General features: G+C 39.7%; 1 protein-coding gene across 1 annotated transcript in view; it reads right to left on the bottom strand.

Annotated features, from left to right (window-relative positions):
- Nucleotides 1-20,310, bottom strand: part of LOC132400744 (CUB and sushi domain-containing protein 1-like) — a 2,029,389-nt gene that overhangs the window by 148,861 nt on the left and 1,860,218 nt on the right. The window contains exon 50 of the mRNA XM_059982042.1: nt 2,746-2,931. Within this exon, the coding sequence (XP_059838025.1) occupies nt 2,746-2,931 (186 nt within the window). The remainder of the gene's footprint in view (nt 1-2,745; nt 2,932-20,310) is intronic.

Genomic DNA, 20,310 nt, shown 5'->3' with positions numbered 1-20,310 from the left:
ACTGGGCTCAGGTTAGATCCTCCGAAGTGATACCACCAAGGAATTTAAAATTGCTGATCCTCTCCACCTCTGATCCCTCGATGAGGACTGGCTCAAGGACCTCAGGATTCCTCCTCCTGAAGTCAATATTCAATTCCTTTGTCCTGCTGACATTGAGTAAAAGGTTGTTGTTGTGGCACCACTCAGCCAAATTTTCAATCCCCCTCCTACACGCTGATTCGTCACTACCTTTGATTTAGTCTACAACAGTAGTATTGTCAACGGGCATACATATGGCATTGGAGCTATGTTTATACAGATAGTCATAAGTATAAAGTGAGTAGAACAGGAGGCTAAGCGTTCAGCCTTGTGGTGCACTGCGCTGATGGGGATCAAGGAGGAGATGTTGTTGCCAATCCAATCTGACTGGGGTCTGCAGATAGGAGATTGAGTATTCAATTGCACAAGGAGGTATTGAGGCCAAGGTCTTGAAGCTTACAGATTAGTTTTGATGGGATGATAGTATTGAATACCAAGCTATAGACAATAAAGAGCAAGGATCTCTGCTGTCCAAATGTTTTGATAAACATGCACAGATGGAGTGTGTTCCTACATCAGAAAATAGAGGTAAATCACTTGGTATAGTAACCACACTTTGACAGTACTGCTTAGATTAGTTCAGAGATACAGCACGGTAACAAGCCCTTCAAGAGTCAAGATTGTTGTATGTCATTTCCAGTACACAAGTGTAAAGGTGAAAAAAGTAATCGTTACCCTAGATCTGATGCAGCAGAAAAATAACCACAATAGGAAAAAGACACAATAATAACAAAAAATCATAACAAATATAAATATGCAGATTGAATGCATGTCCATAAAGTGATGCTAGGAAATGGTAAAGTAGTGGTGGTTGGGGGTGTGGAGGGTTGATCAGTATCACTGGTTGGGGAAAATAATTGTTTTTGAGTTTTGTGGTCCAGGCATGGATGCTACATAGCTTTTTCCCTGATGGGAGAGGGACAAATTGTCTATGAGCAAGGTGGGTGGGATCCTTCATGATGTTACTGGAACTTTTCAGGCACCTTTTCGTATATAAGACCTTAATGGTGCGCGATGTGTTGTGTAGTTTTCACTGCTGGGTGGAGAACCTTTGTCTGCTGCTGTAGTACAGTTTCCATACCATGCAGTGATGCAGCTTGTTAGTAAGCTTTCCACAGCACATCTATAGATTAACATGAGTTATAGATTTGCTTCTGGCCTAATGAGCCTGTGCCACACAATTACACCATTGTGAACAACGGACCTGCTAACCCGTATGTCTTTGGAATGTGGGAGGAAACCTATGTGGTCACAGGGAGAATGCACGGACTCTGTACAGACAACTGCAAGGATTGAACCCAGGTGAAATACTATTTATCAGACCATTCTTCATTGCATTCTGTTCAGGAAAATGTAGTACATACCACATAACAGAATTAAATGTCCGATAGTAATAATTCACACACTATTTTGTACAAACTCCTTACAGACAGTGGCCTAATTGAAACCTTGGCTCTAGCACTGCAACATTATGTTAATTACATTGTGCTGCCTCATTGTAACGAATGGCATCAAAACCGTATCAGACTGATAAGAAATGACTGTTAATACAAGCCGAGAGGGAGGGCAAACTGGTTCTGCTGCTTGGAGGAACAGATGCGAGTGTGAACTTCGGAACTTTGAATTTAATATCAAGGGAGATAACACTTTTCTCTCCACTCTGATCAGCCAGAGGATACAAAAACCTCAAAACACTTATCACCAGGCTCAAGGGCAGCATCTGCCCTGCTGTTATAAGAAATGAACAATATGATAAATGACAACATAGTTGTATAGCAGTTAGTGCCACACTCTATAGTGCCAGCTGGAAGACTGGGTTTGGCACCATCTCCTCCGACTGTGTGAGTTTCCTCTGGGCGCTCCTGTTATTTTCCAATATTCCAAAAGTTAGCCAGTTGTGGATCTGACCTGCTGAGTTACTCCAGTATTTTGTATGTGTCACTCTAGATTTCCAGTATCTCAGTATTGCTTGTGTTTTCATGTTGAGGTTAAAAAGTAGGTCCTTTATTAATGAGAGATCGGGAGAAACTTCTTAACTCAGAGAGCAATGAACCTTTTGCCAGACTGCAGAACTTTTGCCATTATGTTCTGTCAGAGTTGAGGGCATCAAGCTCCTCTGTGTTAGGGGATCAGCAACATGAAACTAGTTCTGAGGCATAGCACATGGGTAAAAATTCGGCAGTTATCTTTCCCATCTTCTAAAGTTCTTAAATTAATTTGGATTGTAAGTTAAACTTGCTGATGCTTCTGACAAAAGATGATAAACCTATCATGCTTTATGGTAGCAAGGTAATGTAGCTGTTGAGGGAATGTTTTTACTCCACCACCAACAAGGGTTAAATTCCCACCACTGCCTGTTCTCCCCATGACTGCAATGGTCTCCTCCAGGTGCTGCAGTTTTCTCTCATGTTTCAAAGATGTATTAGTTAGGAGGTTATTTGATCACATGGGTGTAACTGGGTGGGGCACAATTATAGAGCCAGAAGGACCATTAACTGTACTGTATTTCTAAATAACTACTATTAATGCCTACAAGAAAATGAGTCTAAAGGTGGTATTCTGTGACATATATGTACTTTGATAATAAATTTACTTTGAACTTTGAAATAAATAAAATAAAACAGTCTCTCCCCAGACATTGCATGCGTGATTTAGAGTGGAACTCACGTTTACATTGTGGAGTCTTCCAGTTATTACTCCATTTTCCATCCTCCCTGCAGACGGCCATGGCTTGGTGATCAGATTCCAGAGTGAAGCCCTCATTGCACCGATAGTGGATCTGACTGCCCATGCTATAGTCTCTGCCAACCACTGATCCATTTCCAGGGGACTTCGGGACACCACATTTGATGGCTGAAAGATAACAAGCATCATCAATTTCACCATGAACCTGACTCACTTCCTTCTTTGCTTTTTCAGATAAAACCTTTTCCCTGAGGAACGGCATGTTAGGCTTAGATAAGGTGGATGTAGAGATGATGTGCCCTATAGTGGGGGAGTCTAGGACCACAGAACACAGCCTCAGATTACAATTATGTCCTTTTAGAACTGAGATGAGGAGGGATTTCTTTAGCCAGAGGGTAGTGAATCTGTGGAATTCATTACCAAACACAGCTGTGGAGGCCATTATTGGGTAAATTCAAAGCGGAGTTTGATAGGTTCTTGATTAGTAAGAGTACCAATGGGCAGGACAATAGGGTTGAGAGGGATAATAAAACAGTCATGATGAAATAACTCAATGGGTTCAATAGTAAAACAATGAACACATGCAAATATAGAACTGGATTCATCTTGTTATCTTTAAAAAGCCCATCATTATTTCTAATTTATCAATCAATGATAATCTCTGCTCAAATTTACTATGGCACACAAGATTATTGCTTCAAAGATTAACATCAACTTGGGTTTATTTTCCCAAAAGTTTTCGCAACTCACTGAGCACTTTTACAAGGATTTTGCCAGGACTTGAGGTATTGAATTATAGGGAAAGGTTGAATAGGTTAGGGCTTTATTCCCTAGAGCATAGAAGAATGAGGAAAGACTTAGACTATAAAACATAGGAGCAGAATAAGCCCATTTATCCCATTGAGTTTGATAGAGGCATACTATATTACGAGGGCTATAGATAGGGTAAATGCAAGCAAGCATTTTTCTGCTGACTTTGGATGTGACTAAAACTAGAGGTCATGGACTAATAGTTAAAGATTAAATATTGAAGGGCAACAGGAGGGACAATTTCTTCAAGCAGAGGATGGTGGAAGAGTGGAACAGGTTGCCAGCAGAAATTCTTGATGCAGGTTCAATTTCAACATTTAAAGGAAATTTGTATAAGTACATGGATAGGAGATGTATGGAGGGCAATGGTCCAAGTGCAGGTTGATGGGACCAGGCAGTATAATAGTCAGCATGTACTAGATTTGTCTGTCTCTGTGCAGAAGTGCTCTATGACTCTATGACATCCACAGAATGTCTCCTTAAGAATTAAAAGAATCTACAATTGCTTTGTAACCCTTTGTTTTGGAGTTGCATCTTTGTGGGCACCCTGATATTCAAGGGCATTGTAGAATAAAAGGCACAGAAATCTCTTAAAAAGTTCCAGAAATCCATTTTCCCCAGAGCCATAATCTGAATCCAAATCGGCATCAGGTTTAATATCACTGGTATATATCATTAAATTTGTTGTTTTGGGGCAGCAGTACCTTGGAATACATAATAATATAAAAAAAACAATAGATTATGATAGGAAGTACTAACTTCTTACTATCACTGGCTTGGTAAGTCAGGGAATGAAAAGTAATGGGGAGAAAGATGGGGAATAGAGTTGACAGGGGAATGGATCAGCCATGATCAAATGGTGGCACAAACAAGAAGGGCTGAATGGCATAATTCTACTGCTGTGGTCTTATGGTCTTATCTTTTAAAAATAAATTAAATAAGTAGAGCAAAAAGAAAGCAAATTGTAAGGTTGTGGTCATGGGTTCACTGTCCATTCAGAAATCCAATGGGAGTGGGGAAGACTCTTATCCTGAAATGTAGAGCGTGTGTCTCTTCAGGCTCTTGTACCTCTTCCTTGTTAGGAGCAATGAGAAGAGGACATATCCTGGGTGATGAGGTTCACTAATGATAGATCCCACCTTTCTGAGGCATTGCATTTTGAAGATGTCCTCAGTGCTGGGGAGGTTAGTGCCCATAATGGAGCTGGCTGAGTTTGCAAACTTTCTGCAGCTTTTTCCAATCCTCTGCAGTGGCCTCTCTGTACCAGACAGCGATACAACCAGTTAGAATGGGTTAACTGTAGAAAATCTGTAGAAAAGTTCACTAAACCTATAACAGAAGACTCTTTTTATAGTTCATACCTTTAAGTGCTAAGATACTCAACAATCCCTGCTTGTGATCTGTAAATTAATATTTCTTGAATTTTCTTTTCCAAAATAGACTGATTATTTAAACTAATTTACCAATAAATTTTGAGATGCCATTTGGGGTAGCATTTATCTATCAGTGGAAATTTGGAAGCTGCATTTAAAGAAAGTCTCTATGTCACCATATTCATTAACAAGGTATCAATGGTCATAACAGCCATAGGCAAGCATGATTGTAATGGAACAGTTAATCTATAATTCCTTTCCCACTGACCTAGTCTCACCTGCAAGCTTGTACAACTTTCCCTTCCCTCACTTTCTTATTCTGGCTTTCTTCCACCCTTCCTTTCGAATCCTGATGAAGGGTCTCAGCCTGAAATGACAATTTTTTATTCCTATCCACAGATGTTGCCTGACCTGCTGTGTTTATCCAGCATGTTGTATATGTTGCTGTGGTGGAATTAATGCACATTAATGGTGTAGGCTCAGGAATTCCATGGCACCCTTTATTGGGGAAGACAGCCGGGTTGGGGTTTTGAGATAGATGCACAAATCATCAAATAATTTGTGGAGCTCTTCAACACAACATGTTCAACCATTTGTCCACAATAATGGAATGTGTTTTAAATTCATTATTATTCCAGAATAAGATGGTGGTGCGACCAAGGGCGTCATCCTGCAGACTGTTCAAGAAACTACTTCTTTCACTTTTTTATGGCTTCTTCTTTCAAAAATATGGTTCTACAACTGTTGGAGCCAGTGATCTACATTATGATTGTGTGTTTTCAAGCCAATTAAGCAATCTAGCACTTTACCATCACCGGCTGTGTAGGATGAGCCTATATGTTAAAAGTGCGGCCATGAGGCCGAGAAGTCTGAAGATGGGGTGCATGTCCATAATCGACACCATTTCTCACCAATCTCAGCAATTAAACCATTGAGGAAGACTGAAATAATCAAAGCGTGTGCAGACAGCAGCAGGCAGTCAGTACCATCTACCAGCCTCTCGCTTGCTGCTGCTGGAGGAAGGTGCCTGCGTGGAATGTTTTCACTCTCCCTCTTGCTCACAACTCCTGAAGGAAGGTTTCTGCGTTTGAATGGTCTCTCTCCCTTGATACTATTGGAGGATGGTGCCAGATTTCTGGGTTTGGGGGAAGATTTAATCAACGTGGTTTGTGAACTAGACACTGTAGTTCACGTTACAATGTGTTTCTGGTCTCTCCTTTTTTTGCTATTTTGGATGACTTCGATCGGGGCGGTCTGCAGATGACAAACTCAGCTGAATGAATATGCCTAGACTCTTTTGAATTCTTGTTATATATTCTATGTTTTTTTGTTCTTTTTTTTGTTGCCATTTGCACAACTTGTTTATTTTGTGCATGAGGGCGGGATTAATGCTTTTCTTTGAACGGGTTCCATTGTGTTCCTTGATTTTCTTTGTTTTCTGGCTGACTGTGGGGCTGATGAATCTCAGGGTTGTATAGTACATATATACTTACATAATAAACATATTTTCAATCCTTGAATCTTAATTTAATATTAGGGCCAGATAACCTATCATTTTTTTGGGAAGAGAATCTGAGATTTCAGAGCAATGCACACGAAATACTGAAGGAACTCAGCCAGTTAGGCAGTCTCCCATATTTTGTGTCTGCTGCTTTGGCTTTCCAGCATCTGCAGAATCTCTTGTGCTTGAGATTTCAGGTCTAATTTGTCATTCAATTGGATCACGGCTTATCAACCTCTTAACTCCCATCTACGTACTTTGGTTGTAGACTCTATAAAGTTTTCCCCAATGATACAATTGGCAGTCTGAGTTCTATAATCTTCATTCAGCTGGTCCCTAAAACCTATTCATGTCACCTATTCTCTTCTCTTCTCAACAACATCTGTCCTTGCTGGACCATATCTAATGGTCACAGACCTGAAACAGAGCGGATAACAAATTGATTTTTGTCCGATTTAAGCACTGAGCCAGAATAAAAAGATCAATGCATTGAAGCTGAGGGCAGAGGACAATCTGGTGTTCAGCTCACTACTCCAGCAAGCTTTACCTGGTTCTACGGCTGTGGACTTACTTTCAAGAACTCTGCGGTTCAGGCTTGTTTGCTTTTTCTCATTGTTTGCATGATGTTCTTACTTTTCTTTTACCTCTCCTCTAACCAGCCCAGACCATAACATTACCAGTCTTAAGTTGCTCTAAATCCTACTGAATCCCAATAAATCCTTTAATCATCTTAAAACTTTCAAATAGATTTTTCCTTAACAATACACCTTTAAGAAGTACAAGTCACACATGTAAACCAATTGTGCATTTGTCTGGCTTTTCTTTCCCAAATATTTCCTCAAACAGTCTTGATAGCTTGTCAAAAAGGTAATTTTCACATTTTGGCAAATTGTAGTTCCTTACATCAATCCACTGAAGATTACTTTAAACTTCTATAAGAGAGCACCACTGTGAGAATTGAACAGTAATATATTTTCTTGAGACCTGGTTTCAATATTTCATCCACAGGAGGAAAAATTCATGGCAATATTTTTCCATAGAATTGCACATTTTAGAAGATACATTTCTTTTGTGGCTTGACACTCACATTTTTATTATTCTGCAGAGAAATAGGATTTTATCATAAACAGATAAGCTGAAATGCATGAAGTGCAGAGCCTTGTATATGGGCTGCATAGTTCATTGTGGTATAAATGATGCTGTCACAGTGGCAAAATGAAGACAAAGTGCCTGGAATCAATCTTACTATCTACAAGATGTCTAACTTGCAGCAATTACACAAATCGTAAATGTGTCTTCTGATCTGAATGAATTCTTGCCCAGTGTTCAAATCAACCCTTCCTGCCTCCAGGTGAATCAAATCGCACGGGGAGGAATTATCTCCACTGATCTACACACAGTAGCCACTTTATTAGGTGCCTCCTGTATATTTGTTGTCTTCTGCTGCAATAGCTCATCCACTCATTCAGAGATTTGACGTGTTTTGCATTCAGAGTCGCTGTACACCACTGTTTTAATGAGTGGTTACTTGAATTACTGTCACCTTCCCATTAGCTTGATCCAGTCTGGCCATTCTCCTCTCTACAATCTCATTAATAAGGCTTTTTTTGCCACTCACTGGATGGTTTTTCTGTTTTTCACTGCATTCTCTGTAACCACTAGAGACTGCTGTGCATAAAAATCCCAAGAGGTCTGCAGTTTCTGAGGTAGTTAAACCACCCAGTCTGGCACCAACAATCATTGCACAGTCAAGGTCAAGTAGATCACATTTTTCTTCATTCTGATGTTTGGTCTGAACAGCAATTGAACCTCAAGACCATGTCTGCATAATTTGCATTAATGAGGAGGTGTATAAGTGTACCTAATAAACTGACTACCCTGAGTTGTTGGTACATGAGTGATTAGCACAATCACTTTACAGCAGTGTCGATCACCGATTGGGGTTAAATACTGCAAGGAATTTATACATTTTCCCAGTGATCACATGGGTTTCTTCAAGGTGCTTCGGTTTCCTCCCACATCCTAAAGGTGTGTGGTTAGGGTTAGGGTTAGTAAGTTGCGGACATGTTATGATGACATCAGAAGCATGGCAACACCTGTGAACTGCCCACCACAATCCATGCTGATTTGATTTGTTGCATTTCACTACATAACACACAAATTGCTGGAGAAATTCAGATGTCAGTCATCATCTATGGACAGGAAAAAAGAACCAACATTTTGAGCTGATGCTCTTCCTCAGGAGTGTGTTGTTCTGATTTTTCAGCATCTGCAGAATCTCTTTCCATTTAGCACGTATTTATATGAATCGATGTACATGTGACAAATAAAGCTAATTCTTCATTTTTCTCTTTCATTTTTAACACAATATGCATTTATAAAACACATAGAATTAAAGCAACATACACCACCTTGTCTTTGGAATGAACAAAAGACAGAACGAAGAAATTGACTCAATGATAGTTCAATCAAGACACATATTGCCACAAATCCTCCCCTTGATCAGTGTACCCTATCTGGAGACAATAATGATTTATGGTACAACTCCATCCAACAACTGCAAGAAACTAATCAACATGTTGCTGCTTGGATTCTACAAATTAATTGACATAACCCCTGATAACAATCTGCTGTAATTTCTCCAATCCTCCCCTCTTTTTCCATTCGGAATCAGGACTGTTATCAATGGCATGTGAAGTGAAATTTGTTAACTTAGCAGCAGCAGATCAATGCAATACATAACATAGAAGAGAAAAATAAATAAATAAACATAAATTAATAAATGACAGTATACGTACATTGAATAGATTAAAAAACATGCAAAAACAAAAACAGTGTATATTAAAATAAGTGAGGTAGTGTCCAACAATTCAATGTCCATTTTGGAATTGGATGGCAGAGGGGAAGAAGCTGTTCCTGAATCACTGAGGGTGTGCCTTCAGACTTCTATACCTCCTAACTGATGGTAACAGTGAGAAAAGGGCATTCCCTGGTTGCTGGAGATCCTTAATAATGGATGCTGCCTTTCTGAGACACTGCTCCTTGACGGTGTCGTGGGTATTCTGTAGGCTAGTACCCAAGATGGAACTGACTAGATTTACATACAACCCTCTGCAACTTCCTTTGGTCCTGTGCAGAAGCTCCCCCCCACCCACCCCAAACCAAACAGTGATGCAGCCTGTCAGAATGCTCTCCACAGTACAACTATAGAAGTTTATGAGGGTATTTGTTGACATGCCAAATCTCTTCAAACTCCTAATCAAGTCCAGTTGCTTTTTATTGTCATTTCGACCATAAACTGCTGTTACAGTACACAGTAAAAATGAAACAACATTCCTCCAGGACCATGGTGCTACATGAAACAACACAACACTACACTAGACTTCAGACCTACACAGAACTACATAAAGTGCACAAAACAGTGCAGGGTAGTATAATTAATAAATAAATAAATAAACAAACAAACAAACAAATAAACAAATAAATAAATAAATAACCAGGACAATAGGCACAGTAGAGGACAAATTTCAATATAATAATAAATGATGTAGATGTCAGTCTAGACTCTGGGTATTGAGGAGTCTGATGGCTTGGGGCAAGAAACAGTTGCACAGTCTAGTCGCGAGAGCCTGAATGCTTCAGTACCTTTTCCCAGATGGCAGGAGGGAGAAGACTTTGTATGAGGGGTGCGTGGGGTCCTTCACAATGCTTTAGCTTTGCAGGTGCAGCGCGTGGTGTATAGCCACTGTCTTGCCTTCTTTACAACTACATCAATATGTTGGGACCAGGTTAGATCCTCAGAGATCTTGACAGCCAGGAACCTGTAACTGCTCGCTCTCTCCACTTCTGATCTCTCTGTGAGGATTCTGTTTTCCCTATTCCACCCCCGCCCCCCTTTTCTTCACATTTAAGTTGGTAGTCTTCAAATATAATCTTTAAAATCCTTAACATAGATTCAAGAATTGGGTTTATTAGTCACCTATACACTGAGGCACACAGTGAAATGCATCATTAGCATTAATATCCAACACACCTAAGGATATGCTGGGGGAAGTCCACAAGAATCGCCACACATTTCAGCATCCGCAGAGCATGCCCACAATGCTCAGCAAAACAACACAGAATACATCAACCAACCACAGAAAAGAAGCCCCATTCCTCCCACCAAAGAGACCTTCAGCCCTCCAAGCCCATTAACCACCCATTCTAACACTGTCCACCCCAACCTATTTTCCTCCTACATTCTATAAAATATTGGAGATGGAATTTGACTATTTGGCCCATTGAGTCTGTTTTGACAACTAACCCAAACCCCTTCCCCTTTAGGTTCAACTACCCACCAACACACCAGGGCAACTCACAACCACATTTCTCATCTGCACATGTTAAAACTTTTCCAGAAGTGGGTGGAAACTGAAGCACTTGGGGAAAGCCTGGGCAGCTATTGGGAGAATGTGCAAACTTCGCAAAAGCAACTTTTGAGGTCAGGTTTGAACCCACATTGCTAGATGGCGATCAGTTCAATACACGGTGCATTTGGGTAGTACAAGGTGAAAAAAAACAGCAGAATAAAGTGACAATTGCAAGTTCATAATGAGGTAGATTGTGTGGTCAAGTGTCTGTCTCATTGTACTAGGGAATCATTCAACAATCTTATAACAGTATGGTAGAAGTTGGTTCGATAGCAGCAGTGGAATACGGTGTAATAAAGCTCAGTAAATAAGGTGCAATATTCAAAGTAAATTTATTGTCAAAGAAATATAATAGAATCAATGAAAAACTACACACAAAGATTGACAAACAACCAATGTGCAAAAAAAGATGAACTGTGCAGATACAAACAAACAAGTAAATAAATAAAGCACAACTGAGATCTTGAGTTTCAGAGTCCTTAAAAGTGAGTCTGTAGGTTGTGGAATTAGTTCACTGTTCAGTTCAATGAAGTTACATGCCAAGATTATAATGAGCTGAATTGTGAGATCAGGAATCTATCTTATTGTACCAGGAAACTGTTCAATAGTCTTATAACTACCAAGCAGGAAAAAGAGAGCAAGGAGTCTTATTTTCAATTTACAAATGATAGAACAGTTGATATTGAGCTTCCAAATCAAAAGAAAGTTTGGCGGCCAGTTTACTGGGATGCGTGACCATTGTGCATACGGTATAATCTTGATTTGAAATGCAGAACTATGAGTGAATTTCCATCTGTAGAGGGAAAAAAAGGAGGAAGTGATTGCTTATGTGCAGAAGACTACCTAGTGGTATCAGTGAGTAATGGTAGATGATAGATGGCAGGTTAGTCTGATCCGGTCTTTGACTCTCAGACAGGAAAGGAGAGCAATACCTTTAAAGGTGTAAATGTCAGGTTAAATTTGACAGCTTCATTTATTACATGTATGTCAAAACGTACAGTGAAATGTGTTTTTGCATTAAGAACCAACATAAACAAGCCAGTGCTTAGGGCAAGCCACAAGTATTGCCATATGTTCTGGCACCAAGATAGCATGCCCAACATGACTGGCAAAACAACATCATACAGAACAAAACAAAACATACCAAGCAATAAAGCAACAATAGCCCACCCCTTGTGCACACACAAAATCCTCTAATCCCTGGAGGCCATCATCAGCCCCCAGCCTTCAGTGGACTCATAGATTCACAGATTTCAGGCCCTCGACATTCCCAACAGTCTCGCAAAGATCTGCAGAATCAGATTTTGATCTATATTTCTGATTGATCTTTGGGTTTTAATTTTTGTTATCAACCCAGGGCTCACTGATGATGATAAATGAAGACACTGGATGAGGGCCTGAACTCCAGGCTTTCAACTCTGGTCTCCCCAGTTCATATGCCTAGGGGCATCCCCCATTCTCACTGGTCGGTCACCTGACATCCAAGCACATCCATGTCGCTGACCTTTGAATATGGAACGGAGACCGAAGCTCTGACCTGTCCTCTAATCACCTAAACGCTAACTTGACTCCTAACTCCACTTTTTGTCCCCAAAAATCATCTCTATGAACAGTCCCTATTCAATATTCAAGATTCAAAATTGTTTAGCGTCATTTCCACCACACAATTCAAGTCAAGTCAAGTCATTTTTTATTGGCATTTCTACCATAACTGCTGGTACAGTATATAGTAGAAACGAGACAACATTTTTCAGGACAATGGTGTTTCATGAAACAGTACAAAAACTAGACCGAACTATGTAAAAAAAAACACAGAAAAAAAACTACACTAGACTACAGACCTACCCAGGACTGCATAAAGTGCACATATCAGTGCAGGCATTGCAATAAATTATAAAGAAGACAATAGGGCTGTAAGGTGTCAGTGCAGGCTCTGGGTATTGAGGAGCCTGATAGCTTAGGGGAAGAAACTGTTATATAGTCTGGTCGTGAGACCCTGAATGCTTCGGTGCCTTTTCCCAGATGACAGGAGGGAGAAGAGTTTGTATGAGTTTGTAAAAGAGAAAGAAATATTTGTTACTCTGGATCTGATGCAACACCAAAAAACAGAATAAGATAAAGATCACAATAGTGAAGAAATACGATAGATATAACTACATTAAAAAAGCTTATATACACATGTTAATTGTAAGTCTATAATGTGATGCTAAGTACAGGAACGTCTGTACATAAGGTGACTGACAGGAAATAATAAAGTAGTAACACGCGCAAGATGCTGGAGGAACTCAGAAGGCCAGGCAACATCCTTGGGAAATAGTTGACAATAGTTGACAATTGACTGAGAAAGGGTCCTGCTGAAGGGTCTAGACCCGAAATGTCGACTGTACTCTCTTCTATAGATGCTGCCTGGCCCGTTGCGTCCCTCCAGCACTTTGTGTTGCTTGGATTTCCAGCATCTGCAGATTTTCTCTTGTTAATAATAAAGTAGTGGTGGTTTTGAGAGTGGAGGAGTGGGTTTGTGGGTTGATGTGCTGATCAGCTTACTGCTTGGGGTAAGTAACTGTTTCTGAGTCTGATGGTTCAGGCATGGATGCTATGTAACCTCCTAACTGATGGGAGTGTGACTAACAGTCCATGAGCAGGGTGGCTGGGATCTTTTACGATGTTATTTGCCCTTTTTAGCACCTTTCTGTACATATGAGTCTACATAGAGTATACACAGATACATATATACAGAGAGAGTTACTGTGAGCATACAGCATAAACGTGTGATCAAGAGTGCAGAGATTTAAAAGCCGGGTAAAACCCTTCTAGATCATAAAAGAAAGATATGTCAAACCTAATTAGTTCTCCAAATAACACAGTCTCTCAGGAATTATGTGGCATCAAGAGAATGCAAAGTGCTCAATCTAGAGCAATATAGCCTTGGGGACGGCACTTAGGAAAAGTGGAAGGGAACATTGTTCACTTTCTCAAGTGTGGTGTTATTTGTACAGTGCATTATAATTAATGCAAAGGTGCAACTTACATGAATATTCAGCCAATCTGTCAAAGATAAAAAGAGCAATGTTTTTGATTTGCAGCCACATCATAAGCCACAAGGTGGCAAGGTAAGCACAGAATAGGAACATTCACAGTGCCTTAAAAAAGTAGTCAGCATATACAACTACTTTAGTCTCATTTTCTCAATTTAGTATATTGAAGTATGATGATATTGAGTGAATCTATGAAACATTGTGCATAATGTCAAATCAAAAGAAAATTTCCTAAGCCTGTCAACAATTGACTAAAAATTAAAAATCAAAATTGCGAAGCTGAATAAGTATTTGTTACCTTTGTAATTACTACACTAACTTTTTATAGACACAATACTCTGTATTACCTTATCAACTCACCCAATTTGTTCACGTAGAAAATTGGAGAATCTCCTGTTTTCAATGAATTCATAAGAAGAAATACTCCCTCTTTCTGTAATATCCAACAGTATGGTAGATTTTCAAATCAAAATCAAGGCAAAAGAGCATTCAAAATAATTCAGGGAAATCGTAATAGAGAAACACAAATTTGGGGAAGGGTACAAAGACATCTCAAAGGCACTGAACGTATCTTGGAGCTTACGGCAGTCCATTGTGAAAAAGTGGAAAAATATGAAACAATAGCCACACTGCCTAGACCAGAAAGCCTCTCTAAACTTAGGCACTTGTAAGAGAGCTACTGTGATGGAAACTGTTACTTTGAGTGAGCTGTGGAAGTCAGTGGCTGCAACTAGAGATGAAGTTCATGGCTCCACAATCCTCAAGGCCTTGTTCAAAAAAGCGTATTTATGGAAGAGTGGCAAAGAAGAAGCCCTGGCCAAATAGAAAGCCCATAAAAACTGCAAAGTCTCACTTAGAAGATACTGTAAAGATTTGGAAGAAGGTTTTGTGATCGGAAGAGACTTAAGTGGAAACTTTTGCCCTCAACACTAAGTGGTACATGTGGTGTTATCAACCAGATAACATCATCCCTACTGTGAAATACGGTTTAGATTACACAGGGAAACTTTTCAGCAGCAAGGACTGGAAATCTGTTCAGGGTTGATGGGAAAATGAATGCTGCTATATACAGAGAGATCCTAGATAAAAACCTGAAAGCCTGTGTAATTATGCTTAAAGTGGGGAGAAGTTCACTTTTCTGTGGGATGACGCAAAGTACTACTGCCAGAGCAACCGCAGAGTGGTTTGTAATGAAGCAAATTGATATCCTTGAGTGGCCCAGTCGGAGTCCTGACCTTAACCCAATCAAAGATCTCAGGTAAGATCTCAAGATTGCTGTCTACTGCCACACCCCAAATAACCTGGCACAGCTTGAGGAATTTTGCAAGGTGGAATGGGCAAATCCTGTTCCATCACATTGTGCAAAGATAATAAAGGCATATCCGAAAAGTCTGCTGGCTGTAATAGCTGCAAGTGGTGGTTCGACTAAATACTGAACAAAGGATGATGAACACTTTTGAACTGCTGACATTACAGTTTTTTACTTTTTACTTTTTCATGCTTTACAATTCTCCCTGTGTTTTGTGCTCTACTGTGAAATCAGGAGCATCTGATTCACAAATAAAAATTCTCAGTTAGATTGATCAAAATCCCTGATTGTAATATTCATTTATGAGAACAAAGGGTTGAGGGTTGAATAGTGTTACATAATTGAAAATATTTCAAGAATTATGCTTTTCCAAAAGTTACTACTACAAACTACACAAAATAAAAACTAACTGCCATTGAATTAATAACTTTAAAATGTCATTAATTTTCCCACAGGAGATGGAAAATATAACAACACCACATAAAGAGAAGGCTTATCACTCAAATATGGTGACTTCCTTGACAAAGTAACCCATTCAATGCTGTAATGAAAAAGTTAAATTTGATTCTTCCATACTGATTGCTAAAATATGTAAAACAAAATGGAAATATATAAGACAAAATGGTGTTCATTGGGGATGTGGGACTGTTTTGAGAAAGTACAGGAAAACCAGCCCACAGCCAAGTTTTGAAGAATTAGCATGAGGAACCAGTCTACAAACTCAAGAGTAAATAATAATAAAAATTATGTTTGTCTGGAAAGTTATAGGGCTAAAAGTTAATTTAGATTTTTGAAGGTAATGTCAGGGGTAAGTTTTTACACAGAGCGTGGTGAATGCATGGAATGGGCTGCCGGCGAAGTTGGTAGAGGCAGATACAATAAGGTCCTTTAAGAGACTCCTGGACAGGTTCATGGAGCTCTGAAAAATAGAGGGCTATGGGTAACCCTAGGTAATTTCGAAGGTAAGGACATGTTTGGCACAGCTTTGTGGGTAAAAGGGCTTGTATTGTACTGGAGGTTTTCTATGTTTCTTTGCATCTTAAAGGGTATAAACACCAGCAATATCCTGGTGCAAATTCAAACCTTCCCATGGACTGGATCTTGACAAGTGCTAAGGTAGAGAGGGAGGGCTGCATGAAAGGTTGTTGGATATTTGTGGCTCCCTTCGATGTACCAAAGATCAGTTTATTAAGTGAATAAGTATTATTTACTTTAGTACTCTTCATCATTAAGTATTCTTCATTCAAGGTATACTAAATGTTGGAGGATGTCAGCAGGTCAGGCAGTACCTATGGAGAAGAATAAACTGTCGAAATTGTAGGCCCATCATCAGGACTAGAAAGGGACTGTTTTCTGGCAAAGGTGTACTTGGTGTGAGCGAGGCCTTCAAAAATGAAATTTAGAGAGTACAAAACTTGTATGCACCTGTAGGGCAAAGATAACAGGTGGAGGGAACCTTGGTTTTCAAGAGATAATGAGGCCCTGGTTAAGAGAAAAAAAACAAGGTGCATTGCAGGTATAGGCAGGTAGGTTCTTATAGAGTACAAGCAATGCAAGAAAAAACTTAAGAAAAAAATTTGGAGGGCATAAAGGAAGCATGAGGTTTGCTTTAGCAGACAAGGTGAAGGATTCTACAGATACAGTATGTTAAGGGCAAAAGGTTTGTGAGGATCAAAATTGGTCCACTGGAAGATCAGAATAATAATCAATGTATGGAGCCGAAACAAATGGGGGGGATCTTAAATGCATTTTTTGCATCTGTGTTTACTCAGGAGGTGGACACAGAGTCTATAGAAATGAGGCAAAATGGCAGCAACTTCAAGGACCCTATACAGATTACAGAGGAGGGGGTACTTGTTGTCTTGAGGCAAATTAGAGTGGATAATTGCCCAGGGCCTACCAAGGTGTTTCCTCAAACTCAAAATGTAAGATGTAAATGTAAAAATAGTTGGCATAAATACTGGCACAGATATACCATCCTTAGAGACATTTGCAGTGCCAGAGAGTTGGAGGATAGCCAATGTTGTTCCACTGTTTAAGAAAGGCTCTAAAATAAACAAAGAAATTATTGGCTGGTGAGTCTGACATTATTAGTGGGAAAGTTATTGGAAGGTATTCTGAGAGACTTGATATGTGAGACATGGATTGATTAAGGATAGTCAGCATGGTTTCATGGTAAGTCACATCTAACCAATCTTATAGAGCTTTGAAGAAGTTACTTGGAAATTTGATGGAGACAAAACTGTGGATGTTATCTACATGGACTTTAGCAAGGCATTTGACAAGTTCATTCCATAGGCATTCAATATGAGGTTGAAAATTGGATTTGACATTGGCTTTATAGGCAAAGTCAGAGTATGGTAGTAGATGGTTGCCTCTCTCACTGAAGGTATGTGACTAGTGTAGTGCTGCAGGGATCAATGCTGGGTCTGATGTTGCTTGTCATCTATATCAATAATCTGGATGATAATGTGGTTAACTGGATCAGCAAATTTTACAGATGACACCAACATAGAAGGTGTAATGGACAGCAAGGAAGACTATCATAGCTTGCAGCAAGATCAGGACCTGATGAAAAAATGCCAGACAGACAACTGTGAAGTGTTGCACTTCAACAGCACTGACCAGGGCAGATCTTACACAATGAATGTTGGGGCACTGAGGAGTGTGGTAGAACAAAGGGATCTGAGAGTACTGGTCCATAATTCATTGAAAGTGGTGCTACAGTTTGATAGGGTCCTAAAGAAAGCTTTTGGCACATTGGCCATCATAAATCAAAGAACTGAGTAGAGAAGATGGGAGGTTATGTTGAAGTTGTATAAAATATTGGTGAGGCCTAATTTAGAGTATTGTGTGCAGCTTTGGTCACGTAGCTACAGGAAAGATGTCAACAAGGTTGAAAGAGTAGAAAGAAAATTTACAAGGATTCTACAAAGGTTGGAGGACCTGAGTTATATGTAAAGATTGAATAGGTTAGGGCATTATTCCTTGAAATGTAGAAGATTGAGTGCAGATTTGATAGAGGTATAGACAATTATGAGCTATTAACAGGGTAATTGCAAGGCAGGCTTTTTTCCATGGGGCTGGGTCAGAATACAACTAGAGATCATGGTTTAAGGATGAAAGGTGAAAACTCTAAGGTGAACGTGAGGGGAAACTTTTTCACTCAGAGGGTTCTGAGAGTGTGAAATGAGCTGCCAGTGCAAATAGTGTATGCGAGCTCAATTTCAACATTAGAGAGAACTTGGGATTGGTATATGGATAGAAGGAAATTGAAGGGCTAAGGGCCCAGTGCAGGTCGACGGGAATAGTTGAAATGGATCTGTAGAGACTTAATGAGCAGAAGAGCTTGTTGCTGTGCTGTATTTTTCTACGTCTCTATGAACCCCAATGCCCCAAGATATAATACTGTTGTGCTAACTGGTACATTATAGTGGCATCCTTTCAATTCACCCATTGAAATTGCTAGATTGTGAAATTAACTTCACAAAGAATGGTGAATTAAATCATAAGACCAGAAGATATATGAACATAAATCAACTATTGGGCCCATCGAGTTTGCTTTGCCATTCCATAATGGTTCACTTAATTTATCTTTCCATCCCATTCTCCCACTATAAGAAACATCCTTTCCACATTCACTTTATCTAGGCCTTCTGAACTCCAGCAAATCAGACTTCAACCCGTCAAATGCTCCTCATATGTTAACCCTTACATTCCCAGAATTATTCTTGTGAAACTCCTCTGAATCCTCACCAATGCCAGCACATCTTTTCTTATATAAGAGCATAAGACCATAAGATATAGGAGCAGAATTAGGTTTTTTGGCCCATCAAGTCTGCTCCACCAAATCATCATGGCTGGTCCATTTTCCCTCTCATTTGTAATCTCCTGTCTTCTCCACATATCCCTTCATGCCCTGACTAATCAAGAGTCTATCAAACTCTGCCTTAAGGTGGGTGGATATATGGGAGGCAGGGTTGAAGGGTCAGCACAACATTGTGTGCCAAAGGGCCTGTACTGTGCTGTACTATTCTATGTTCTATTAAATATACCAGAAGATTTGGCCTCTAGACCACCTGTTTTGTCGAATTCCACAGATTCACCACTCTCTGGCTAAAGAAGTTCCTCCTAATCGCCATTCTAAATGGACATCCCTCTAATCTAAGGCTGTGTCTCTGGTCTTAGACTCTGCTACCATAGGAAACATCCTCTCCAAATCCACTTTGCTGAGGCCATTCAACATAAGATAGGTTTCAATGAGGTCATCCTCTCAATTTTCTGATTTCCAGTAAGTCGAGGCATTAAATGCTCCTTATATGATCAGCCTTTCAATCCTGGAATTACTTCTGCAAATCTCTTTTGAACCTTCTCCAATGTCCTTTCTTAGATAAGGGGCCAAAAATGCTCACAATACTCCAAGTCAGGTCTTAACAGTTCTTTATAAAACTACAACATTAGATCTTTGCTTTTATATGCTAAGCCTCTCGAAATGAATGGTAACATTGCATGTAAAGCAGAGTCTGATAGATTCTTGATTAATCATGGCATGAAAGGTTATGGAGAGAAGGCAGGAGATTGGGAGTGAGAGGGAAATGGATTGGCCATGATGAAATGGTGGAGCAGACTTGATGAGCCAAATTGTACTCCTATATCTTATGATCTAATGCCTCTACAACCTCTTCAGCTATCTCTTTCAGAAACTTTGGATGTACTCCATTTGGTCCATGAGACTCATCTTTCACCATTCAGATCTTTCTGCTTCCCAAATACCTTCTCCTTAGTAATAGCAACTATGCTCACTTCTGCCCCCCGACACTCTTGAATGTCTGGCATACTGCTAGTCTTCCACAAAGAAAGCTAATGCAAAGTACCTGTTAAGTTTGTCTACCATTTCTTTGTCCCCCATTACTAATTCTCTGGTTTCACTTTCCAGCTGTTCAATATCCACTCTCAGCTCTCTTTTTATGCATTTGAGAAAAGTTTTGGCATCCTCTTTGATATGATTGACCAGCTTACCTTCATATTTCATTTTTTTTCTCCTTAGGGTTTCTTAGTTACAAATTGCTTCCAGAAACTCCAGTCATTGCAGTTGAGCTATCATTCC

The sequence above is a fragment of the Hypanus sabinus genome, chromosome 10 (genome assembly GCF_030144855.1).
Source record: "Hypanus sabinus isolate sHypSab1 chromosome 10, sHypSab1.hap1, whole genome shotgun sequence".
Taxonomy (NCBI): Eukaryota; Metazoa; Chordata; class Chondrichthyes; order Myliobatiformes; family Dasyatidae; genus Hypanus; species Hypanus sabinus.
This window is presented reverse-complemented; position numbering and strand designations above follow the sequence as displayed.